Source organism: Juglans regia, chromosome 13 (assembly GCF_001411555.2).
Source record: "Juglans regia cultivar Chandler chromosome 13, Walnut 2.0, whole genome shotgun sequence".
Classification (NCBI taxonomy): domain Eukaryota; kingdom Viridiplantae; phylum Streptophyta; class Magnoliopsida; order Fagales; family Juglandaceae; genus Juglans; species Juglans regia.
This window is the reverse complement of record NC_049913.1, coordinates 6,604,397-6,630,655: the sequence shown is the minus strand read 5'-3', so window position 1 is coordinate 6,630,655 and position 26,259 is coordinate 6,604,397. Positions and strand designations below refer to the sequence as shown.

At 37.4% G+C, this 26,259-nt stretch overlaps 3 protein-coding genes, 1 long non-coding RNA gene and 1 pseudogene across 5 annotated transcripts; 4 read left to right on the top strand and 1 right to left on the bottom strand.

Moving 5' to 3' along the window:
* The first annotated feature begins 501 nt into the window (after positions 1 to 501).
* LOC108993350 (monooxygenase 2-like) lies at positions 502 to 3,223 on the top strand. Its single transcript, XM_018968236.2, has 6 exons — positions 502 to 787; positions 907 to 1,053; positions 1,462 to 1,530; positions 1,674 to 1,839; positions 2,143 to 2,371; positions 2,572 to 3,223. The coding sequence occupies exons 1-6, from the start codon at positions 714 to 716 to the stop codon at positions 3,138 to 3,140; spliced, it is 1,254 nt and encodes a 417-aa protein (XP_018823781.2). The 5' UTR covers positions 502 to 713; the 3' UTR covers positions 3,141 to 3,223.
* A 5,291-nt stretch (positions 3,224 to 8,514) lies between these two features.
* LOC109018381 lies at positions 8,515 to 10,946 on the bottom strand. Its single transcript, XR_002000566.2, has 3 exons — positions 10,577 to 10,946; positions 9,122 to 9,279; positions 8,515 to 9,018 (listed from the first exon to the last, which is right to left on the bottom strand). It is a non-coding gene; the product is annotated as an uncharacterized LOC109018381 (long non-coding RNA).
* Positions 10,947 to 11,427: 481 nt separating this feature from the next.
* On the top strand, positions 11,428 to 25,874 carry LOC108993351 (monooxygenase 2-like). The gene is made up of 7 exons (XM_035684589.1): positions 11,428 to 11,665; positions 22,437 to 22,513; positions 22,691 to 22,837; positions 23,010 to 23,078; positions 23,902 to 24,067; positions 24,748 to 24,976; positions 25,101 to 25,874. The coding sequence occupies exons 2-7, from the start codon at positions 22,437 to 22,439 to the stop codon at positions 25,661 to 25,663; spliced, it is 1,251 nt and encodes a 416-aa protein (XP_035540482.1). The 5' UTR covers positions 11,428 to 11,665; the 3' UTR covers positions 25,664 to 25,874.
* LOC108993352 (monooxygenase 2-like) lies at positions 11,431 to 14,945 on the top strand. 2 transcript variants are annotated; one of them, XM_018968238.2, is made up of 6 exons: positions 11,431 to 11,742; positions 11,881 to 12,027; positions 12,170 to 12,238; positions 12,609 to 12,774; positions 13,445 to 13,673; positions 14,006 to 14,945. In XM_018968238.2, exons 1-6 carry the CDS (start codon positions 11,666 to 11,668, stop codon positions 14,563 to 14,565), a joined length of 1,248 nt encoding a protein of 415 aa, XP_018823783.2. In that variant the 5' UTR covers positions 11,431 to 11,665; the 3' UTR covers positions 14,566 to 14,945. The 2 variants fall into 2 exon arrangements, with proteins under 2 accessions (XP_018823783.2, XP_035540483.1); XM_035684590.1 differs by having other exon boundaries at positions 11,633 to 11,742; positions 11,881 to 12,031.
* On the top strand, positions 15,123 to 20,887 carry LOC108993330 (annotated as a pseudogene).
* Positions 25,875 to 26,259: the final 385 nt, after the last annotated feature.

Below are 26,259 nucleotides of genomic sequence, written 5' to 3'. Positions count from 1 at the left end.
CGTACTTGTTTACTTTTCCTGTGCACGCCTTGGTTATTCTTTTTCAGACCCATGGCCTCCCCCCGTCCTTGCTTTTGTCGTGTGGTTTGTCGGTTGTTTCCTCCTCAAGGGTTTTCCATCTTGCACCGATATGAGATTGCATCGATTCTGTTTACATTTTTTGATCTTCTGCGATAATAGGGTTTTCACGTACGAATGCTGCACAGTTGACTAGAATCTAGATTTCAGCCTCCAGCAGAACATACGTACCCGTTAGGCGCTCAAAAAATGGTTCCAACTCCTAATTCTAGCCGATAAGATTCCTTTTGGAAAAACAAAGAACGACAAAAAATAAAAAATAAAACACCATACGTGTCCACATCTATCTCTCCATTTGTTTCAACTCGAGATAAATGCAGGTACTGCCCGGTTTCTAATTGGTCCTGTTTCTTCCTATCCTGGACAAACGTTACTTGTGTGGGAGTTAAATCAATCTGATTATCTTATCCTTGACGCATTCTTAGCGGGTAGAAGATGCCATTAAATCCGAAAGGCTACCGTGTAGTCCACATTCCATGCATTTGACGTTTCATTCTCCAAAGCCCAGATTCCAAATGAATGAAAACGTCATTGAATTGGTCCCAACTCTTCGGGGGCAGAGTGGGAGAAGAGAGGAGATTTCCTCTTATCTTTATACTCTCTCTGCCTCCAAGAAAAAATAGGCTGAAAGCATCATGGAAGTAGTTGAAGACATAGTGATTATAGGAGCAGGAATAGCCGGCCTTACAACATCCTTGGGACTTCACAAGTACTCGTGAACTCTGTCCCTGCCGGGGTTGATTTGATGCGTTGTCTTAGCAACTAAAGTGTTATTCTATTATATATATGGTGAATAAACCTTTGGTTCTTTTTGTGTTTTTGGTTAAGGTTGGGAATCCGAAGCCTGGTGTTGGAATCCTCGGAAGGATTGAGGATCAAAGGATATGCCTTGACATTATGGAGCAATGCTTGGAAGGCCTTGGATGCTGTTGGCATTGGCGATTCCCTCCGTTGTCGACATCAACTCCTTGATGGGTGGGTATCTTCACCATGCTTATAGAATGCAAACCTCTTCATTTCTCATGTTAATGACATATGTCAGCTGACCTTTTCTTCTTAAACCGAGTTACACAACAATCCCTGATAGTATGGGTAGAGATCCCCATATCTATAATAAAAAGATTGAATGCAAAAAGTACTCTTTGGAAAGATCAGATAATCAAGAGAAAAAAAAAGCTAGAAATACAGTGTAGATAAGCGTCTTTTTATAGTTTTACTGTTTATTTGTTGGTTCAATGAGTAGTTGTTGGTCTTTGTTACAAACTGTCGCGCATTAAATTGACTTATCTCATAAATGCTACTGTATTAACGCACGAATCTCCCTAGCCTCCAAGAAAATTAAAAAATAAAATAATGAACTGAGCAGCAATTATTTGAGTGCAGGAATGTGACGACCTCTGTAGTTTCGGGACTCAAAATTTCAGACATATCGTTTAATGTCAAAGGAAAAGAGTAAGTTGGGAGCACTGACGATGGCACAACTTTGCTGACGAAACCTTATACCATTCCTGCCTGCCGGTGATTTGTTTCTTATACTAAAATTGATAATTGAGATGTTTGTGCTATCTAGTCTGAATCATTTGTGTGATGTTCAGTGGAGTCAATGAAGTTCGTCGTGTCAAGAGGAATATGTTGGTGGAAGCTCTTGCAAAGGAGCTTCGGAGTGGCACCATTAGGTACTCTTCCAAGGTGGTCTGTATAGAGGAATCAGGATTCTATAAGCTTGTGCATCTTGCTGATGGAACCACCTTTAAAACAAAGGTAAATTCATTTCACTTTCTAAAGGTAAACGTAACACTAATTGATTTGCAGACAACCCAATTATCAATTAAGGTCTTTTTCAATTGCTTGAACGAGTCGGATGGTCCAATTCTGAAGAGAAAATCTTGTAATGTTGTAGTGTCCAATTTGATGAGATCCAATTTATGTTTAAGGAGAATTCCTGATTGGAACTTTTTAAATGGGTCCAAGTAATTGGCGGTAATGAGATAAGAAAAATTATCCATGTGTTCTTCGTTCTAATTGCTTAGGCCTTACCGGAGTACCGGTGTTGTGAATTCAAAGGTCTTGATTGGGTGCGATGGAGTCAACTCAGTGGTGGCAAAGTGGCTGAGCTTGAAGAAACCGTCTTCTACCGGGAGATTTGCCATCAGAGGGTGTGTAGATTTCAAGTCTAGTCATGGGTTTGCGCCCATAACCATGCACTTCTTTGGGAATGGTGTCCGGTTTGGTTTTGTTCCTTGTGATGATAACTCTGTCTATTGGTTTTTCACTTGGATTCCATCCAGCCAAGGTGAGCCCTCCACCTCAACAAAGAGCTGCTTTGAATCTTTGATTTTTTTTCCCCACTAAAAAATAAATTTTTGGAGTCACCAAGTATAAGTGAAAAAAAGAGAGATTATATAGATTGACACTTGAATTAACTGGTTTATCTACAAACTGCTGGAAACAATTTGATTTGCATTATAAAAAATGTTGCTCATTTCCTGGCAGAGAAAGATCAGACAGAAGATAACACAGTTAAAATGAAGCAGCTTGTATTAAGCAAGCTAGGAAAAATACCCGATGAAGTAAGGGCTGTCGTAGAAAACACTGAACTGGATAGTTTTGTCCCGTACCCACTAAGATACAGACAGCCCTGGGAACTCCTTTGGGGAAATATAAGCAAAGAAAACGTCTGTGTAGCCGGAGATGCACTCCACCCCATGACTCCAGACATTGGCCAAGGAGGCTGTGCTGCTCTGGAAGACGGCGTTGTTTTAGCCAGGTGTCTTGCGGAGGCTCTACATAAAGAACCAGGTGGGGAAACAAAAGATCGAGAGAGAGATGATCAAAGATCAGAAATAGAGGAATATGAGAGGATTGAAATGGGGTTGAAGAAGTTTGCCAAAGAGAGGAAATGGAGAAGCATTGAGCTCATTTCTACAGCCTACATTGTTGGTTTTATGGAGCAGAGTGATGGCAAAGTGATGACCTTCTTAAGGGATAAAATATTTGCTGCATTCCTGGCTGGGATCATGCTGAAGATGGGTAGTTTCGATTGTGGAAAGCTTATCCTTTGATCTTGAAATCAACGAGCACATATATGCAGTTGAGCTATCTGTAGTAATGCATGAGCTCCATGCTTCATTTTTCTTTCACAACATATCTGATGATCTTTGAGATAAAAAAAAAAAAAAAAAAACTTTAATTACTATAAAAAGAAAGTGAAATTTTTTCATGTTATCATAGTCCCACTTTTTTTGAAAGAAATTATACAAAACTTTTCACAACATATTTGTTAAGAACTCAGCTTTTTGTATTTCAATAATATGATTTTTACATTGAGAGTGGTCAAATAAATAGATACAAGGAATAAATCTATCTAAGGTAACTAATTTAGTATGGTATGAATGTATAATTACAGAAGTAACGGCTAATTATCCTAAAATCATGGTGTTAAAAAAGGAGAAGGTCTTGGCTTGATTAAAAAGGAAGTAATCTATCAATATGCCTCTTCAAGTTGGCGCATGGAGATTCGTAATGCCCAACTTGCATAAAAAATGGTGAAAAAGATCATGACCCAATGCTTTGGTGAAGATGTCAGCAATTTGCTCATGGGAGGAAGTGTGAACAGCGGTAAGAAGTCTAGACCGAATTTTATCATGAACAAGATGATAATCAATCTCAATATGTTTAGTGCGCTCATGAAACACAGGATTGTGAGTAATGTGTAAAGCAGATTGATTATCACAATAAAGGCTGATAGGCTCGGGGTGAGAGACACCGAGATCAGTGAGAAGCTGTTTCAACCAAGTGAGTTAGCAGGTGGTGACGGCCATGGCGCGATATTCAACTTCAGCAGAGGACCGGGCCACGGTGGTTTGCTTTTTTGTACGCCAAGAAACGAGACTGGTGCCAAGCTGAACAAAGTAGCCTGTGGTGGAGCGACGAGTGGTGGGACAACTATCCCAATCAGAATCAGTATATGCAGTAACATGAAGAGTGTTGGAGGAGGGGAAGAAAATGTCTTGTCCGGGACTGCCTTTGAGGTAACGAAGAACTCGAGTGGCAACCTGCATGTGAGGAGCACGAGGAGCGTGCATGAATTGACTGAGAATGTTCACTGCAAAAACAATGTCAGGATGAGAAATAGTCAAGTATATGAGGCGACCAACAAGTCTACGATAGGGAGAAGGATCTGGAAGGAGAGACCCGTCATGATTGGTGAGCTTCAAGTTTTGTTCCATGGGGAAGGAAGCAGTCCGAGTACCGAGTTGTCCACTATCAGATAAGATTTCAAGAGCATATTTGCGTTGGTTGAGAAAAATGCCTTGAGGTGATCGAGCAACTTTGAGACCAAGAAAATATTTGAGAGGACCAAGATCTTTGGTTTTGAAGTGTGTGGAGAGAACACGTTTGAAGACCTCAATTTGGGAACGATCATTGCCGGTCACCAGAATATCATCGACATATACAAGAACAAGAGTGACACTGGTAGAAGTAACCAATGTGAATAAAGAATGATCCGCCTGAGATTGAAAAAAACCTGCATCAAGAAGCACAGTAGTTAGTTTAAAAAACCAGTTGCGGGAGGCTTGTTTGAGGTCGTAGAGGGATTTGCGGAGACGACATACGCGAGTCTCTCCTTTCGAACAATAGTCGGGAGGAGTCGTCTTGTAGACTTCCTCATCAAAGTCGCCATGTAAAAAGGCGTTATTGACATCAAGTTGGTGAATGATCCACTGGCGAGAAGCAGCAACAGATAATAAACACCGAATGGTAGTCATTTTGGCAACAGGAGCAAAAGTCTCATGTTAGTCGAGGCCTTCAACTTGAGTATAGCTTTTGGCGACTAACAGAGATTTGTATCTTTCGACAAAGCCATATGCTTTGAGTTTGGTTTTGAACACCTATTTGCAGCCAATGGGTTTCTTTCCAGGGGGAAGGGTCTCAAGTGTCCAGGTAGAATTATCTTCAAGAGCATGAAGTTCAGCAGACATGGCGTCTCGCCAATGTCATGACGAGAGCAGCGGAATAAGAGGTAGGGTTAGCAGAAACAGTGAGAGCATTTAAAAAAATAAGATGAGAATGTGAGAAACAAGAATAAGAAAGAAAAGCAGATAGAGGGTGAGCAGTACCTGAGGTCGATGCAGCAGGTGAGGATGCAGTGGGCTCGGTGTGTATGGTCGGGCATATATAGTCCTGAAGATATGCGGGTCGAGTAGTAGTGCGACGGGGACGGGGACGAGGACGAGGAGGAAAAGGGAGAGGAGGATGAGGAGAAGGGGGAGGAGGATGAGGAGAAGGGGGAGGAAGAGGAAGAGAGTCGGAAATAGTAGAGGTAGGGGTAGAGGGTGGTAAGATGGGTTCAGGGACGGGGAGGGGAAGAATAGGAAGAGGTGTAGGTGTAGGTGAAGGAGTAGAAACATCTTGGAAAGGAAACTGATGTTTGTGGAAAGTGACATCACGAGAATAGAAAACAACATGAGTGTCTAGATTATAGAGTTTGTATGTTTTATGAGTGCTAGGATAATCGAGAAATATAAACTTAGAGGCACGAGGAGAAAATTTGTCATGGGAAGCGTGGAGAGTTTGGGCATAACAAAGGCAGCCAAAGACGGGTAAATGGGCATAGGTTGGAGGGATAGTGAAAATAAGTTCAAAAGGAGATTTATTTTGAAGAAGTCAACTGGGAGTGAGATTGATGAGATAAGCAGCGGTGAGTACACATTCACCCCAAAATTTCAAGGGTAAGTGAGCTTGGAAACGTAGACTACGAGCAACATTCAGGAGGTGCCAATGTTCACGTACCGCAACACCGTTTTGTTGTGGAGTTTCAACACAAATACGTTCATGAAGTATGCCATGATTATGAAGATAGTTTTGAAATTTGTGAGAAAGAAATTCTTGGCCATTATCAGTTTTAATAATTTTACCTGTGGTTTGGAATTGATTTTTGATAAGAGCCAAAAAATGCATGAGATAAGTGTATGCTTCAGATTTATAGCACATGAGATAAATCCAAGTAGTGTGAGAGAAATCATCAATAATGGTAAGAAAATAATGAGCACCACAAATAGAAGATGTATGATAGCCACCCCAGATATCGCAAAAAATTCTATTAAAAATCATAGTACTTTTATTAGCAGAAATGGAAAAAGGTAGTCTAGTGTGCTTAGAACGAGCACAAATGTCACAATCAGAAATAACACAAGGATTTTTGAAAAGACTAGGAATAACTAAGCTGGAAGGATGACCTAGGCGTTGGTGCCATAAGATCTTATTAGCAGTAGTCTGAGTGGAAAAAACAGTAATGGGTCGGGGCCGATACACATAAAGTCCATTGCAAAGCTCACCCGCTCCAATCAGCCTCGTCGACTGTGGGTCCTGAAAAGAAACAGTGGAAGAAGAAAAAGAAATAATACAATAATTAGTATTTGTGAGTTTGAGAATAGAAATGAGATTAAATAAGAATTGAGGGACAAAAAGGACATTATGCAAAATGAGGTGTTCGGCCAAATGATAAGTGCCGACACCCTCAATGTTTATGATATGCTCATTTGGTAAAGTGACCTTCTGGTCATAAGAGAGGGGAGACAGAGTAGAGAAGAGGCGTCGGTCATGGCAGAGGTGATCGGTGGCACCACTATCCACCACCCAATTGGAGCGGCTGTCAAAGGGAGGAGAAGAAGAGACATTACCCATGAAGTTTGCGGGTGAAGTGGTCGGTTGAAGCAGATCAATGAGTTTTTGGTACATGTCATGGGTCAAACCAGGAAGTGGGGAAGAGGTGGAGACTTGATGAGCCATCGGCGCCGAGGTTGATGGTGGTTTGCCGAGGAGAGATGGCCGCAGTTTGCCATGGGTGTCGCGACCTGCTGGGTACCCGATTACACGCCAACAACGGTCACGGGAGTGACCCATTTTGCTGCAGAAGGTACATTGCAGGGGTTGTTTTGTGGGTCCACCGGAGTGAGCAGCAAGGATGTGGGTGTCCGTCGGTGGTGGCCTGAGGTGGAGAAGACGTTGCTGCTCTTCCTGAAAAAGAATTGAAAAATTTTTTGTGATGGGGGGAAGGGTTTCCATGGTTAAGACCTGGGTTCTGAGTTGGAAAAAAATGTCATTGAGGCCAAGAAGAAATTGATAAACTCTCTCATCTTCAGCTTGTTGCTGCAATTGTTTGAAGTCGTTGGTTTGTTGTAAGTGACTGAGTTCATCCCAAATTTGCTTGATTTGGTTGTAATAATCATGGACATAATGATTGTGTTGCTGCAGGGAGGATAACTCACGCTTGAGATGGTAAATCCTGGTATTGTTGTCATGGCAAAATCTAGACTGGAGATTGAGCCATACGGCTCGGGGATCGTGTGAAATTCAAGGGAGTTTGCGATGGAGGGACTGATGGAATTTAGGAGCCAGGTAAGGACCATGTCTTTAGTTTGATTCCATTGTCTATAATATGGAGAGGTAGTTTCGGGTGGGATAAGAGTACCATCGACAAAAACTAGTTTGTTTTTGGCGTTAAGAGCACGGGTCATGGCTTTTTGCCATTTGGAAAAATTGTCACCGGTGAGAAGTCCGGAAGCAAGGATAAGGCTAGGAGAGTCAGAAGGATGGAGGATATAGGGAGAAAGGACAGTGGAAGAGGAAGAAGATGAGGAAGAGGAAGAAGAAGTCATGGGGGTCTCGGGTAGGGAGGGATCGTGGTTAAGCTGATATCATGTTAAGAACTCAGCTTTTTGTATTTCAATAATATGATTTTTACATTGAGAGTGGTCAAATAAATAGATACAAGAAATAAATCTATCTAAGGTAACTAATTTAGTATGGTATGAATGTATAATTATAGAAGTAACGACTAATTATCCTAAAATCATGCTGTTAAAAAAGGAGAAGATCTTGGCATGATTAAAAAGGAAGTAATCTGTCAATAGTATTTCAGTCTTGTTTTAAAATAAAGGATATTATTGTAAAATATCATATAAAAGTAACATCACTTTATAAAAATACTTTCATTTTACATTATATATTGTGAAAAATATTGTAAAAAGTGTTATGTATATTATTACTCAAATCTATATAAATCATTTGCCTACCACTAATTGCGGAGGACCCCATATATATATATATATATATATTTTATGCTTCCAAATAATTCATGACCGACGTTTTGGCCGATATATGTATATATATATATATATATACTAGTAAAGGGCAAACACGTGCATTGCACGTGTGCCCAATTGTGAAAATATAAAAAATATTTTAAAAATTAATATTTATCAAATTTAAAAATATGTAATAATAAAAAATAGGTTAATATATATAATTATAAAATGTAATAGTTTTGTTTATATTTTAAGATTCACATTGATTATAAAAATAATCATATATATAATTTATAGAATATTTATGATTATAACATAGGAATTTGCATGAACATGTTTATAATTACACAATGTTTTATTGTACATAAAAAAGTGACTATTGAAGCTAATGCGTTATCATCATAATTACAAATAAAAAGTAAGAGCTATCTCATAATTACATATGAATTTCTTATAGTTATACATTATAATAACCGGAAGTCTAGAAGAAAATTTTTGAAATAGCTATTTTGCTGTCCCAGGTATGTCTTTGACAGATAATACGTTAAGTTTGTTTTGGCATAATTTCCCAAATTCATTCATAGATGCACCCAAAACAATCATTCACTCTTTATCTTGAATCCTATTTGTAATGTTCTCTATGTACGAATGATCCTCCGGTAATGACAAAAACATATAAAAAAATGATTTGTTAAACTTGTTAAATGTGTCTGAAAGTATAAATTTTACTTGCTCTGCATGCTGTATAATATCTGTTGTTGTACAATCAAGAATTCGTTCTACTGTAGGTTCGAAGGCTACTACTGCGATCGAGCCACTGTCATCGAATGCCTCTAAATAGACATGAGATCTATGAATAGTAAATAAGTTATTACTTCTTGGTATTAGCAAATAGTATATTATAATTATAATGTAAAAATTGTTAATTTGAAAATATAACCATAAATATTTACCTTGGCTGTGCGGTTGTTAGTTCTTTGCAATTATAGCATAAAAACTCTTCATCTTTCTCGTATCCAGTGGTTTTACTACACTTTGCACATGATAAGTAAAAAAATGGTTGATGCAGATCAGATACTGTAAATTTCCCTCTAACCATGAATCTTGATCGCTGCATTAAAATTGGTAATTAAATGTATGAATAAAAATTTAATAATACCATATTAATTGAAGTTAATAAACAACCAATATCCTTAGTCCAAACATATGAATTATTTCAAATTCATAACACAAAAATCACAAGTTTTCATCTTCTATTTCCATTTTATTAAAAGTAACATCTAATCTCCATATTTCCAAAAAGGATAAAAAGAAAGAAGTGTATAGAAATTATTTTGACTGATCAAATAAAATGACAAATGTAAATCACACAACATAAACCTGACTTCGATAATGTATGTATTAAATGTATCAATAAAAGTTTAGTATTACTATATTAATTGAATCATAACAAACAATTAACATTTTAAATTTAAGCACATGCATTTTTTCAAATTAAGAATGCATATTTAACAAGTTTTTATGCTTTATCTCCATTTTATTCTAACCAATCTCCAATCTTTATATTTCAAATCCACAATATACAATTTAGAAGCTCTCATCTTCCATCTCCATTTCATCCCGACCAACCTCCAATCTCCAGATTTTTTTCAAATCCATAATACACAATTTAGAAATATGCATTGTTTCAAATCCAAAACACACAATTTACAAGGTTTCATCCTCCATCTCCATTTCATCCCGACCAACCTCCAATCTCCATATTTTTTTCAAATCCAGAATACACAATTTACAAACATGCACTGTTTCAAATGCACAAAACAAATTCAAAGTTCTCATCGTCTATCTCCATTTGATCCCAACCAACCTCCAATCTCCATATATAAAAAAAACATAAGAAAACAAAAGAAGTGAAAAAGATAATTCTTTATAACAAGTAAGAGATGATTTTAAACAATAAAATTATATCGTCATTGCTGGAATAGACTTTAAGGCTTCGGCAATTTCTGATATTTTTATTAATGGATCGGTAGAACCGCCTGAAGTTTATGCACCTGGCCTATTCAAATTTTTGGCAATTATTTCAAGTAACGAATTGTAAATCTTGTACATGGTATATTACAAGTACATATCACAAAAATTAACTGAGAAGAAAACCTAAACAATTACATACAGTATTTTTTGGAAGTAAAAACCATATATCATATATTTTCAGATGGTAATTTTGTTCTAAGTTTAGTCTTCAATTTGTGAACTTTTGTGTACCAACTATGTGATAAATGGTCTACAGTCTGCAATTTTTTTTTTTAATATTGTATATGACATAATTGAAAGGAGAACAAACAGACCCATATAATAGACCTAAAAATAGAGAAAAAATTAACCGGAGAAGGAAAAGAATTACATACCTAGTTATCTTTGGAACTTCAAAACGAGGAACTAATCTATCAACACTAAACCACTGAAAGTTTGTGCGATGTGAGTGAGAGGATTTTGATTTTAAAGGTGTAGGACGTAACAGGAAATGGAGTAGAAAGTAAAAATGAGTTTTGCTTTTATATGAATCGAGAAGGGGTGAAATCAGCAGAACAGAAGGATAAGAACAAAAAAAAAATTATTTAACTTTTACTAATCTGATAATAGTACTGCAAATGGTGGAAGCGGTGGTAGACGTGGAGAGAGCGTGAAAGACTATCCAATTTCTACAAATCCGAGATTAACAAATGCCAAACAATCCAAGCGGTGACTGCTTCGTCAGCCATGCGAAAAAACCATATCCAAAAGTAAAAGAAAGTATATCCAATAAATAAATAAAACAGATTAAAAAAATAAGTAGATAAAATAGTAGAATTTATGTGGAGTCCGGAAGAATTGGAAAAGAAAATAACATTAAAATATTTTGCTAAACCGACACCAGTTTGCGGGGACATTCCCGTAAAATGAATTGAAATACAGGGGCAAATTCGGAAGAAATGATAAACGGCACCTGCCTGCTTATTGACGTTTATTATATATAAGATATATGTATATATATGTCATGTTTATTTATATATTTGTGTGTGTGTAAAATACGTAACGTCATACGTCAAATTTACGTGTTAGGTCCCTGCCATTTGTGATCCAGAATTTGATCTTCTGGCCGACTCGTTCATGAACACAATTATTGTTCTTATTTTGACCGATATATATATATATATATATATACACACACACACAAGCACATGTATATATAAATTATTATCATATCCTTAAGATCCAATTTACGTGTCAGCTAGCTTCCGTAATCAACTTTGTTTTAACATGTAGAAGTAGAACCACGTCTACAAATTGTTATGATCTTCCTCCCAAGCTGTCCAGCTTGTACAACTCATATCTTTATAAAAAGACTCATCGATTTCATGTAATCTTAACTACCACTGGAGGATAAAAAATTTATTCCAATCTCATCCCCAGGAAAAAAAAAAAAAAGATATATCAAGATCATCAGCCAAAATATCATGGAGGGAGTGGCCGAAGACATAGTGATTGTGGGAGCTGGAATTGCTGGCCTTACAACATCCTTGGGACTTCATAGGTACGTACATGACACACCCTTTGATCTCCATCTCTTTTTTGTGATCCGTAATCATCATGTTCGATCGGCCATTAAGGTATAAACATGATGGGTATTAATTATACCTTAATTAAATAACATAAATAATTTTAATCGCAGGCTGGGCATTCGAAGCCTTGTATTGGAATCCTCGGATAGTTTGAGAACCACAGGATTTGCCTTCACAACATGGACAAATGCTTGGAAGGCCCTAGATGCTGTTGGCCTTGCCTCCTCTCTTCGACAACATCATCAACGGCTTCTTGAGTAAGTAGGAGTACTCACAACTCAACCTCGATCTCCTTAATCCGTCCAGATTATTTTTTCCAGATCATTACCTCCATATATGATGCAACTTCCACGCTGGTTTTGGTTTTACTGAACACCACAAATCTTCTATCGTGTGCAGGAATGTGACTACCTCTACAATTTCAGGGCTTCAAACCTCGAAGATTTCATTTGACGCCAAAGGAAAACAGTAAGTGACAGCACTGGAATAGGATGTTCTGTTTTTTTGTTTTTTGGAAGTTTTTAAGATTCATGATTCTTGGGAGGGATATTTTTTTACTGCAATTGAAAAAGCTAGCTTTGGGTTCTCTTGCATGAGCGAGTGAGCGGTATCAACTTTCAAGTCCTGAGAGCGGTGAAAAAAACCTATTTTTCTGCAAAAAAGACGACGGAAATTACAACCATCTCTTTCTATCCGAAGTTAATTTGTGATTCTTGGATAATTTCTTTCTCGTACAAAAACGCAGCTATGTACACAATGCTGGGCTTTCTTATTGATATTAGAATCAAAATGAGGCGTTTGAGCCAGACAGGATAATTGCTGTACATGTGGTTTGCAGTGCAGAACACGAAGTTCGTTGTGTTAAAAGGAAGTTGTTGTTGGAAGCCCTTGCAGAGGAACTTCCAAGTGGGACGATCAGGTACTCTTCCAAGGTGGTTTGTTTAGAGGAATCAGGCTCCTTGATGCTTGTGCATCTTGCTGATGGGACCATTCTCAGAACTAAGGTACTCATGTGTTTAATGATTTAACCTGGTTTAGGAGTAGTGGCCTTTTAAGTTCTAAGTTCGAAGAATCCAAACTTTACACGAAGACGTGACATGGCGCAGGTCATGTCTAATGATTTAATGAAATTATTCTAACATACTACAGTATTCAATTTCATTTATCTTACAGCTAATTATGTACTTATATAAAAAAAAATTGAATTGAAGTCACGTTAAGCCATTTGACTTGAAAAAAAAAAAAAAAGTTGAAAACCTCGTGGGAGCAGAGTTTTCGACTACCCAACACTACTGGCTCGAATTTTAATAGCAACTATTTCTTAAAAAAAAAAAAAAAAAAAGAAAAAGAAAGGAAGATGAGACCGTCTAAACCCCTCCTCTTTTGGACCCTACCGAGATAGGAGCTATATATATCAGATCATGCCTTACATTTTCATTACTACAGAAGTGGAAGCTAAATGGGACGTTGGGTTGTTCCTACTTTGGGCACTCGACACCGTTTGAGTACGAGGTACTGTTATGTATAAACTGAAAACTAATTTAATTTTTATAGACCGAATACAAACTTACTTTGAAGGCGGGCTTAATGAGAGCATATAGGTAGGTCATGTTTTGGATATAATTTCTTGGGATTTATTATTGTAGAATAAACTTTAAAACTTGTGAATGGAAGGTTTTAATTGGGTGTGATGGAGTGAACTCGGTGGTAGCAAAGTGGCTGCATTTCAAGAAACCAGCTTTCGCAGGGAGATCTGCCATAAGGGGCTTTGCTGACTTCAAGCGCAATCATGGATTTGAGAACAAGTTCATGCAGTTCTTTGGGAAAGGTTTCCGATCTGGTTTTCTTCCTTGTGATGATAGCAAGGTCTATTGGTTTTTCACCTGGACTCCCTCCAGCCAAGGTAATTAGCCATCTTATTTCCTTTAACACAGTGCTAATGGCTTGATTCTTGGCTTTAAAAAGGGTACAGTTTCTGGAGTAACAGATTATATTAGAACCAAAAATAGGATGACAAAATTAATACTACTGCATTATGTGGAGAAGAATGCCTTTTGAAACAGGATTCTTGTCTGGGATGCTCTCCAAATTCCCTCCCTCTACAGTTGAAATAATATCTAGTTTCCACATGTATAATATTCATGTTTCCATGACAATTGTAATGGCATATATTTCACTACTGAAATCTATGCTTAGCATTGTCACAATTTTCTTTTACATGTATCTATCTTGCAGATAAAGAGATAGAAGATAACCCGGCTAGGATGAAACAATTTGTGTTAGGCAAGCTTGAAAAAGTTCCTGATGAAATAAGGAATGTAATTGAAAACACTGAACTAGATGGTATGACATCATCGGCATTAAGGTACAGGCATCCCTGGGAGCTTTTTTGGGGAAATGTCAGCAAAGGAAACGTCTGTGTAGCCGGCGATGCACTCCATCCCATGACCCCTGACCTTGGCCAAGGTGGTTGTTCTGCCTTGGAAGACGGCGTTGTTTTGGCCAGGTGTCTTGGTCAAGCTCTATTGAAAAAACCAAGTGGGGATCAGAGAAAAGACAAAACGGAAAGAGAAAGAGATCATGATGAATATAAGAGGATTGAATTGGGATTGAAGAAGTATGCCAAAGAGAGGAAATGGAGAAGCATTAACCTCATTACTACAGCTTATATTATTGGTTACATTCAGGATGGTAGTGGAAAAGCGAGAAGCTTCTTAAGGGATAAAATACTAGCCAGATTCCTTGCTGGGTTGCTGTTGAAGAGGGCTGATTTTGATTGTGGAAAGCTTGTTTAGAAATTCTTAAAATGCGGTGAGTGCATATGCTTTGTATAATTGCTACTGCAAAATGCTAAGTATTTGTTGCTTTGTTTGTTTGAGGAATGAGTGGCTTTTATTTGTTCTAAAGTGTAATCAAGCCTATTGTTAGGCTTGGGGTTTGTTGGTACTGTTGGGGTAATCCTACATTGGTTGTGGAAAGGGTTGGACAAGGTTGTGGCCTGTTTATGATTGTAAGGGAAAACCTCACCCCTTGAACTAACTTTTGGGGTTGAGAGAGCTTATGACCACCCAACAGGTACTTGTTTCCATGGAAAGAAATAAGGATCATGATTTCATTTGGGGTTCAGTCTCCAACATACGATTGAAACATTAATTTAAGTTGTTCTACTTCTAAATCTTGTACAGCTAATTAAAGTAAATCGTCTAAATGGGCATGAACAATATCACACTGATGAAGAATGACTACAGTCATCGTTAACCTTTATGATCTTAGTTTTATTTAAATATATTGATGCTGTAAGGGTGGCTTTCTCTGTTCATTTAGGCTATAGCCGCTTTGCCTTGTTGGATAACAGACCATTTGGTACTCTTCCAATGTGGTTTGTATAGAGGAAACAAGATTCTATAAGCTTGTGCATCTTGCTGATGGAACCACTTTTCAAATCAAGGTAAATTCATTTCACTTACCCAATTATCAATTAAGGTCCTTTTCAATTTTGCTTGAACTAGTCAAATGGTCCAATTCTGAAGAGAAAATCTTGTAAGGATAGCTTTAAATGTTTGTAGTGTCCAATTTGATGAAATCCAATTATGTTTAAGGATAATTCCTGATTAGAAATTTTTAAAGGGGTCTTAAGTACGTAATTGGGGTAATGAATTAATAGTAATTATCCATGTGTTCTTCATTCTAATTGCTTAGGGCTTATCGGAGTACCGATGTTGTGAATTCAAAGGTTTTGATTGGGTGTGAGGGAGTCAACTCAGTGGTGGCAAAGTGGCCGGGTTTGAAGAAACCGTCTTCCATCGGGATATTTGCCATCATGGGGTGTATTTCAAGTTTAGTCATAGGTTTGCACCCATAACCATGCACTTCTTTGGGAATGGTGTTTGGTTTGGTTTTGTTCCTTGTGATGGTAACTCTGTCTATTGGTTTTGCACTTGGATTCCGTCTAGCCAAGGTGAGCACTTGTTAACAATACCACTACATTCACTTAAGATGAGAAGGACGACAAAGCCTTTTCATTGAATACACCTCAGGAATGCAAGTCTAGAATATTTTGTAAATCCATACGTGTCCCTTTCTGTTATAACAAGAATATTCTCTCTTCATTTGTGTATAAATATCACTATTATACTGCATATGAAATCAATGAGAATCGCAATAATATTTCTGTATTCAGTTTATTATCTTCTTTCCATTATGGTATCAGAGCCGAATAGGACTCACGTCCAAACTCTTCCATGGCCGAAACACCATCCTCCCCCAGTTTTTCCCTCCCATCTCCTACCCATTTCATCACTATTAAATTAAACCATGATAACTATCTTTTGTGGAAGGCTCAACTTATGTCTTACCTTAAAGGGTAGAATTTATATGGCTATATTGATGGTTCTGTTGACACCCCTCAGCTGCTTGATGAAAGTCCCATAAAACCCAGTGCCGATTATTTAGCCTGGAAACAACAAGACCAGGCCATTATGAGTGTGCTTATTTCTTCTTTATCAGAAAGCTTGATAGCTCATGGTCTTGATGCTTCCACATATCGAGAAATCTGGACAATCTTGGAGGATCTCTTTGCAGCCAGTCCTAAGCTCGTACATGCAAATTCAGTACCAACTGGCCACACTTCAGAAATAATCTGACTCTATTGTTAAGTATTATAAAAAAGATAAGCTCCTTCGTGACGCTCTTATTGCTACTTGCTGCTGGTAAAATCTTAACCTATTCTAAGTTCATAACTTTTATGTTCGCTGGCTTGGGAATTGATTTTGATTCGGTTGTAACCTCAATCACTACACGGGTAGACCCCTTCAACCCTTCACAAGTCTATAGTCACTTACCCATGAGTCTCGATTATCCCATCAACAGACTATCCTTACTGCATCACCCGAATTCTTAGCCAACTCCACTTCCAAACACTCCACTAATTTCAGCACAAAGGAAGAGGTTTGTCTCGAGGCAGAGGAGGTTACAGAGGACGTCAGAAAGGCCAAAATGGTGGTCGGTTCAACCCATCTTATTTTTCACCAAATCGTCCCTCATGTCAGGTTTGCCATAGACAAGGCCATACAACACTCACATGTTACTTAGGTTTGATCACAACTATCAATCACCCCCACCTCCTTCCTTATCTACTCATTTCCCCTCTGCCCCTTCTTTCACTCACGACATAGCTTCATCAGTTGATAATAATTGGTACCCCGATTCTACTGCTACACATCACTTTACTCATAATTTTTCTAACTTGTCTCTTAATCCATCCGAGTACAAGGGAGATGAACAGGTGCATGTAGGTGATGGCAACTCTCTTCCCATCCATCATGTTGGCAGCTCCACCGTCCCCTTCTCTCTCAGCTATATCATGCACCAAGAAAATCCTCCTTCAAGGTCCTACTAGCAACGGGATGTATGTCTTCCCTATTGAGTTGTCCTCTCATCATGCTTACACTGGTGCACATGTTTCCCCCTTCCAATGGCACATGCGATTAGGCCATCCATCCATGCAACTTGTCCACATAATAATTTCACAAGTTTCTCTTCTTGTGAAGTCAACTTCCTTATACTCATTTTGATTCTCGGTCTACTGCTCCACTTCAGCTTCTTTTTTCAGACGTTTGGGGTCCTGCTCCAATTTTGTCACGTGGTGGTCTTAGATATTATTTCTCTTTTGTTGATGATCATAACAGGTTTACATGGTTGTTTCCATTAAAATGTAAATATGATGTAGTCGTTATCTTTTTATCTTTCAAACGTCATGTGGAAACTCTTCTTAATACAAAAAGACATGCATTACAATCTGATTGGGGTGGAGGATTCAGATCTCTCAACTGTTTTACATTCTTTTGAAATTTCTTATCGTTTATCTTGACCATATGCCCACTCTCAAAATGGAAAATACTGGCGCATTGTTGAGACTGGTCTTGCGCTTCTTGCTTTCTCTTCTACTCCTCAAACTTATTGGTCCGATGCCTTTACCACTGTAGTTTTATTAATTAATCAACTACCCGCTCATGTTTTGCATCATAAATGTCAATTTGAAGTGTTGTTTCACAAGTGTCCCAATTACACTTTCTTAAAAACTTTTGGGTGCATCTGTTGGCCCAACCTCAAACCATATAATAAACATAAGTTGAATTTTCGCTCTATTTCATGTGTGTTTCTCATCTATAGTTATGATCATTATGGTTATTTATGTTTTCATGTTCCTACTGCCCGAATGTACATATCTTGGGATGTACTATTTGATGAATGTGAATTTTTTTTTTCAAAACAATCCCCTAGCCCGTCGCCTCCTTCTCGACCCATTTTACCTGGTCTTATTCTTTCACAGCCTGCTAATCCATCAATGTGTCCTGCCATTTCCTCACGTGTGTCTAATGCCACTGGGCATCCTCTAACTTCCTCTCAGACTAATTATCCTTACCAATCCATACCTACTTCTCCTAACTCTTCTGGCCCACATTTCATTTCACCTACATCTTCTACTCAATCTCCCGAGCCCACACATGAACCCAGCCCTTCAGATACTTCATCTAGGGTACCTTCCTCTTCTCCCGAACAATCTTCTCCCATCCTGTCGTCGTCCTCTTCAGTTTATCCTATGCAAACCAGAGCAAAAAATTTCACCTCCATTTTCCAAATTTCAAATCGACGACACCATCTCTTAGCCTCAACCCCATGCCCATGTCACCTCTGCTGCTACCCCTGACGAACCCTCATTTGTCACTGAGGCATCTAAATTTCCCGAATGGAGAAAGGCCATGCAACTTGAGTTTGATGCTCTCCTCTCTAATAATACATGGACCTTGGTCCCTTCTACTCTCTCTCAAAACCTTGTGGGCTGTCGGTGGATTTTTAAGACTAAACATCTCTCTGATGGATCAATAGAGCATAGAAAAGCAAAACTTGTAGCCAAAGGCTACAGTCAACTCGAAGGCCTGGACTACTAAAAAACCTTTAGTCCTGTTGTGAAGCCTACATCCATCAGATTAGTTCTTTCTATTGCTATTTCTTTTGGATGGCTGATCCACCAATTAGACATGCAAAATGCTTTTTTTTCATCGGACACTGGATGAGAATGTTTTTATGTCACAGCCAACGAGTTTTATTCACCCACAATTTCCTCACCATGTTGGCAAGCTCAATCGAGTTTTATACGGCCTCAAACAAGCCCCTCATGCGTGGTATGCACGTCTGAGTTCAAAACTGTTGGATTTGGGATTTGCTGTGTCGAAATCTGATACTTCATTGTTTATCTATTGACATCAGTCTGTGACTATTTACTTTCTAGAATATGTTGATGAAGTGGTTCTTACTGGCTCGAATATGCATGCTCTTACTCAGCTTATTACATTGTTAAGTGTTGATATTCCTCTTAAAGATCTGGGTGCCCTTCATTATTTCTTGGGCATAGAATGTCACTGTGATTCTACTAGTCTTGTACTATCTCGAAAAAAAAAAAAAAACATTCTTGACTTGCTCAAGAAAACTAACATGACCAATTGTAAACTTGTGAGTAGTCCTATGTCCCCTTCTACAAAACTCTCTGCATTTGACTCTACTTCTATGGAAGACCCATCACTGTACAAAAGTATGTTGGGTAGTTTACAATATTTGTTGTTCACTAGGTTCGATTTGGCTTTCTTAATGAATCGGATATGCCAGTTTATACATGCTCCTTATATATCTCATTAGCAATCTGTTAAACGTATTTTACATTATCTCAAACAAATTTTGGACTATGGCTTGCTCATCACACCCTCCCTTTCTCCTAGATTGGCTGCTTTTTTCGATGCCGATTGGGCGGGATGCCCAGATGATAGAAATTCAATTGGAGGATTGCGTGTTTTATAGCAAAAACTTAGTCTGTTGGAGCTCAAAGAAGCAATCCACCATCGCAAGGTCCAACACTGAGGCTGAGTACAAGGCCTTAGCCCATGCAACATGTGAATTAATTTGGATACAGTCTCTTTTATCAAAATTGGGTTTTTTTTTTTTGTTAAAGCCTCCAACTCTCTATTGTGATAATTTGGGAGCTACTTACCTCTCAGTGAATCCGGTGATGCATTCCCAAACAAAACATGTTGATATTGATTATCATTTCGTTTGGGAACGAATTCATGCCAAAACTCTTCAAGTGTCTTTTCTCTCTAATAAGGATCAACTTGCGGATATTCTCACAAAGTCTCTTTCCATTTCCAGATTCTACACACTTCAATCAAGCCTCACAATTCTTCCAGGATTGCTTGGCTCGCAACCTATTCATCGAATACACCTCAAGAATGCAAGTCTAGAATAGTCTAGAATATTTTGTAAATCCATATGTGTCCCTTTCTGTTATAACAATAATATTCTCTTTTCATTTGTGTATAAATATCACTACTGTACTACATATGAAATCAATGAGAATCACAAGAATATTTCTGTGTTCAGTCTGTTATCTTATTTCCATTACCCATTTACCTTAACAAAGAGGTTCTTTGAATCTTTGATTTTTTCTCTATTAAAAATAATTTTTGGAGTCACTAAGTATCGGTACATGAAAATTGAAACAACGAGAGATTAGATGTTATACACTTGAATTAAGTAGTAGTTTCTTTACAAATTGTTATTTGATTTGCATTATCAAAAGTGTTGTTCAATTTTCTTGTAGAGAAAGATCAAACATAAGATAACTCCAGCTAAAAGAAGCAGTTTGTATTAAGCAAGCTTGGAAAAATGCCCGACGAAGTAAGGGCTGTCGTAGAAAACACTATTTTGGATAGTTTTGTCCCGTACCCATTAAGATACAGATAACCCTGGAAACTCCTTTGGGGAAATATAAGCAAAGGAAAAGTCCGTGTAGACAGAGATGCATTCCATCCCATGACCCTAGACATTGGCCAAGGAGGTTGTGCTGCTCGGGAAGACGACAAAACACAAGGTGTTTTGCCGAGGCTCTATTGAAAGAAATAGGTGGGGAAACATGAGAAAAATAATCAAAGAGAAATAGAGGAATATGAGAGGATTGAAATGAGGTTTTCCAAAGAGAGGAAATGGAGAAGCATTGAGCTCATTTTTTGTTGGTTCAAAGTGGCTGCAAAAGAAAAAAATAATGTCAGAAAAGAGTTTGCTTGACGGCGTGTTACAACGTCGCTTTCTTTAAGGTGATATTCGTCCCCACCACTAATGATATGAATATGGATTATAAGTTATAAGCAAATTTACTTTCAAGATATAATGAAATCTGGAATAAATTTGTTTGTTTAATTGCGTTATGCACATACAAGATTAAATCCAAATACTTTCAGATTTTATTATTCATTAAAAAGATTATAAATCTATTCCCTGCCGAAATAACATATACTAACAACAAGTTTTGAAAAAAGAAAAAAAAATTTAGGAGAGAGAATTTTGAAATTGGATTGTTAAATGTATTTATAGATGACTAAACGATGGGATGAAAAGTTATAACTTTTCGTTTTAGGTGCGAATATAATACCTGCCGTCAAACAGCGCGACACTGGGATGGTCCAATGGTCAGTTCATTAACCAGTTTGTACTTGTTCGAGTCCCAACGACGCATCCTTGGAGAATAATTTTTACATTAGTTTGTACTGGATCATGAGCCGCAGGCCCAGGCCGACCTTTCAGAATAAAGGATCAAAATTTATGGACCCAATTTATATGAATGGCTTATCATGTTCAATTTACAATCCAACAATTTTACAGCGTACAGGGTGATGGCAAAGTGATCATATCAACGAGAAAATGCATGCAGTTGAGCTAGCTGTAGTAAGTAATGCTAATGCATGAGCTCCATGCTTCATTTTTCTTTCACAAGATTAATTTCTAGTGATCTTTAACGAGCACATGAGTTGCCTGCGCTACTTGAAAGGATCGATCGAAATAAAGGAGTTATTGTAAAGCTGCATGTGTCATAATTAAAAAATCTTGAAAGTTTATGGGTTTAAATTTAATTATAATTAGAATGGTGGATAGAATTACAGGCCCGGTGTGCAAATCAACTATCTCAGTGCGCCTTTGAAAGAAAAAGTTGAGCTCACTATGAAATATTAATGAATACTTTTCATCATGTTGTCGCGGTATCTCTCACTTTTTTCCAAAAAAATTATACAAAACTCACCCATCCAAAATATATTCTATATAAATCGATCGTTTTCCTCCCACTAGCTAATTGCGGAGCTAAGACGTACCCGATATATATATATATATATGTATATATGTATATATATATATATCGGCCAAAACAAGAACAATAATTGGGTGGGTTCATGAATGATGAGTCCCCTAGAGATTCGGGACAATTAATGCAGGCCAAAACGTACCTAACATTAACAGGCCAGTAGATTTGAAATTATAACGTATTTTATACATATATGTATATATAAATTATTATACCGTTAACATCAAATTTACGTGTTAGCTTCCGTTATCAACTTTGTCATTTTGGTCGCATGTCACTATCTTCAATAATATTAGATAGCACTACAAGTTGTTATGATCTGAATGGCCTGATGATCCCAGTCTGTTCTCACACGACAGTCTTTATAAAGAGACTTAATTATCGGTTTGTAATCTTAAGTACTACTACTAGACGATCGAAAATTTATTCCAATCTCTTCCCCAGGAAAAAAAAAAAAAGAGATATCAAAAGATCCTTAACATGGAGGGAGTGGCCGAAGACATAGTGATTGTGGGAGCTGGAATTGCTGGCCTTACAACATCCTTGGGACTTCATAGGTACCTACACACACCCTTTGATCGATCTCAATCTCTTTTTAATTTGAATGTGTATGCGTTACGTATACATACATACATACATACATACATACATACATCATGATCATGTTCGGCCATGGAGGTATAAAAATGGGTATTAATACCTTAATTAAATAACATAAATAATTTTAATTGCAGGCTGGGCATTCGAAGCCTAGTATTGGAATCCTCGGATAGTTTGAGAGTCACAGGTTTTGCCTTCATGACATGGACAAATGCTTGGAAGGCCCTAGATGCTGTTGGCCTTGGCTCCTCTCTTCGACCACATCATCACCGGCTTCTTGAGTAAGTAGGAGGACTCAACCTCGATCTCCTCAATCCGTCCAGATTTTTTTCTTTTTTTCTTTTTCCAGATCATCATTAGATCCATATATATGCATGCATGCCATATACGATGCAACTTCCACGTTGTTTTGGTTTTACTAACCAGCGCACATCTTCTATCGTGTACGTGCAGGAATGTGACTACCTCTACAATTTCAGGGCTTCAAACCTCAAAGATGTCATTTGAAGCCGAAGGAAAACAGTAAGTTAATGCGCTGAAAAATGATAATTGTACTTCTTCCTCACACTCACACACACACATAACCTCTCGACGGTAGCTTGGGTTTACTGGCTTCAACTTTCATGTCCTGATTGTTGTATCAAAAACATCCAAACACAAGATAGAGACAATATGTAAGTGATTCGGCAATTTACCTACGTCCACTGTAGCGGAAACAGTAGATTTCAAAGTGTTTGTACAAAATATACAAACTCTAACAAGATTATCTCTATCTCTACAAATGGTCTTCTTTTATGTCCCACAGACACTATTTTGTTTACAATATGATCTCATTTTATAGGAGAAGCTTCAGGAGACAAACAAATAATAAAAGTAGCTGTAAGAGACAAACTTGATATTTTGGAGACAAGTTGGATATTTAGATACAAGCTTGATTTTTTCAGACAAGCCTGATATTTTGAGCAGTTATCTAAGACTATTGAAGAGCTACTGTTCACACTTGGGTTGATATTTAACTTTGATCAGAGCGGTGATATGAATCTCTCGCAATGATAAAGACCATGCCCCAAGTCCCAAGCAAGCCATCCCCTCCCATGCAATCAGACAAGTCATGAAAAAACCTATTGTTCTGCAAAAAAGACGACGGACATTACAGCCATCTCTTTTCTATCCGAAGTTAATTTGCGATTCTTGGATCATTTCTTTCTAGTACAAAAACGCAGCTATGTAAAGCTTAGATGACCAAAATTTTATATTCAATGATGCTGGCTTTATTTTGATATTAGAATCAAGATGAGGCGTTTGAGCCAGACCGGATAATTTATGTACATGATGTGATTTGCAGTTCAAAACACGAAGTTCGTTGTGTTCAAAGGAAGTTGTTGATGGAAACCCTTGAAGAGGAACTCCCAAGTGGCACGATCAGGTACTCTTCCAAGGTAGTTTCTGTAGAGGAATCAGGCTCCTTGATGCTTGTACATCTTGCTGATGGGACCATTCTCAGAACTAAGGTACTATGTTTTTATTTTTATTTTTTGGCAATCATAGCATCCCAATTTTTATCATTTCACATTTTTTTATGATGTGATATTAGATGATTGAGAACTATTTATTCTATCTCATTTGTGAACGTATCATTTAATGCAACATTATAGAATGGTGAGAGGATGATGAATATATATATATATTTTTTTGGATTTAAATATATCATGTATAACTTAAATAATTAAATTAGTTTGATTTTATGTTTTTAAAATAAGCGGTCTGACATGGTACAAGAGTAGCGACCTCAACTTCGAATCCTAACTTTACATGAATGCGTGCGTGGTATGCCACACACCATGTCTAATGATATTTCGATTCCTTCCTAAATTCATCTTAATTTATTATTATAATTTTTTTAAAATTTTAATAAAAAATATAATAAATAATTCAATTTTTTCAAATTTTAAAATAATAATAATAATAATAATAAATAATATTCTAACAATATTTTATTATCTCAACTCAACTCAATTTAACTGAACATCCAAACACAGCCTTATGAAATTATTCTAACAGTACTATAGTATTCAATTTCATATATCTTACAGCTAATTAATTCATTGACCATCTAGGTAGGTCATGTTTTGGATATAATTTCTAGGGATTTATTATTTTAGAATAAACTTAATTTGTGGATATATGGAAGGTTTTAATTGGGTGTGATGGAGTGAACTCGGTGGTCGCAAAGTGGCTGCATTTCAAGAAACCGGCTTTTGCAGGGAGATCTGCCATAAGGGGCATTGTAGACTTCAAGCGCAGTCATGGATTTGAGAACAAGTTCATGCAGTTCTTTGGTAAAGGTTTTCGATCTGGTTTTCTTCCTTGTGATGATAACATCGTCTATTGGTTTTTCATCTGGACTCCCTCCAGCCAAGGTAATTAGCCATTTTAATTCCTATAACTCAGTGCTAAGTGCTTGATTGTTGGCTTGGGGGGGGGGGATGTGGAATCTATTCTTAGCATTGTCACAATTTTCTTTTACAAGTATCTATCTTGCAGAGAAAGAGATAGAAGATAACCCAGCTAGGATGAAGCAATTTGTGTTAGGCAAACTTGGAAAAGTTCCTGATGAAATAAGGAATGTAATTGAAAACACTGAACTAGATGGTATGACATCATCAGCATTAAGGTACAGGCATCCCTGGGAGCTTCTTTGGGGAAATGTCAGCAAAGGAAACGTCTGTGTAGCCGGCGATGCACTCCATCCCTTGACCCCTGACCTTGGCCAAGGTGCTTGTTCAGCCTTGGAAGACAGCGTTGTTTTGGCCAGGTGTCTTGGTCAAGCTTTACTGAAAAAACCAAGTGGGGATGATCAGAGAAAAGATAAAATGGAAAGAGAAAGAGATCATGATGAATATAAGAGTATTGAATCAGGATTGAAGAAGTATGCCAAAGAGAGGAAATGGAGAAGCATTAACCTCATTACTACAGCTTATATTCTTGGTTACATTCAGGATGGTGGTGGAAAAGGTATAAGCTTCTTCAGGGATAAACTATTAGCCAGATTCCTTGCTGGGGTGCTGTTGAAGAGGGCTGATTTTGATTGTGGAAAGCTTGTTTAGAAATTCTTAAAATGCAGTCAGTGCAAGTTTTATATAATTGCTGCTGCAAACTGCCATGTATTTATCGTTTTGTTTTGTTTGAGGAATAAATGGTTTTACTTTGTTCTAAAATGTAATCAAGCGTACCGATAGCTAGGCTTGTGGTTTTCATTTGGGGTTCTGTCTCCAAAAGTCAGGATTGAATCATTATTTAAAGTTTTCATACTTCTAATTTTCTAAATCTTGTTGAGTTAAATCAAAGTACATGTTCTAAATGGACATGAATAGTATCACACTTGAACTAGTACTGGGATCTCAATTAACCTTTATGATCTCAGTACTGCATCAATTCATATCAATTTATAAATTTATTTTTATATAATCTCTAAATATTTCTTTTTACTTAAATATATAGAAACTGTAAGGGTGGTTTTCTCTGTTCATATAGACCATAGCTGCTTTGCCTTGTTGGATATCAGACCAAGTACCCAATCACTTCAGACCAGAAACTAAAAAACCTTTCTCAGTTTGAATGAGCCGAATACGTTTATATTGAATGGGCTGTACAAATTTATTGTAAATGGGCTAACTAATTAAGATAGTGAAGCCCATATATT

What these genes read in the sequence shown, in the direction of transcription:
- LOC108993350 (XM_018968236.2), top strand. Translation starts at nt 714, where the DNA reads ATGGAAGTAGTTGAAGACATAGTGATTATAGGAGCAGGAATAGCCGGC. An exon ending in CGACATCAACTCCTTGATGG is followed by an intron (nt 1,054 to 1,461) that starts GTGGGTATCTTC and finishes ATTTGAGTGCAG; the next exon opens with GAATGTGACGACCTCTGTAG. An exon ending in TTTAATGTCAAAGGAAAAGA is followed by an intron (nt 1,531 to 1,673) that starts GTAAGTTGGGAG and finishes TGTGATGTTCAG; the next exon opens with TGGAGTCAATGAAGTTCGTC.
- LOC108993352 (XM_018968238.2), top strand. Translation starts at nt 11,666, where the DNA reads ATGGAGGGAGTGGCCGAAGACATAGTGATTGTGGGAGCTGGAATTGCT. An exon ending in TTTGACGCCAAAGGAAAACA is followed by an intron (nt 12,239 to 12,608) that starts GTAAGTGACAGC and finishes TGTGGTTTGCAG; the next exon opens with TGCAGAACACGAAGTTCGTT. An exon ending in GGACCATTCTCAGAACTAAG is followed by an intron (nt 12,775 to 13,444) that starts GTACTCATGTGT and finishes TGTGAATGGAAG; the next exon opens with GTTTTAATTGGGTGTGATGG.
- LOC108993351 (XM_035684589.1), top strand. Translation starts at nt 22,437, where the DNA reads ATGGAGGGAGTGGCCGAAGACATAGTGATTGTGGGAGCTGGAATTGCT. An exon ending in TTTGAAGCCGAAGGAAAACA is followed by an intron (nt 23,079 to 23,901) that starts GTAAGTTAATGC and finishes TGTGATTTGCAG; the next exon opens with TTCAAAACACGAAGTTCGTT. An exon ending in CTGGACTCCCTCCAGCCAAG is followed by an intron (nt 24,977 to 25,100) that starts GTAATTAGCCAT and finishes TCTATCTTGCAG; the next exon opens with AGAAAGAGATAGAAGATAAC.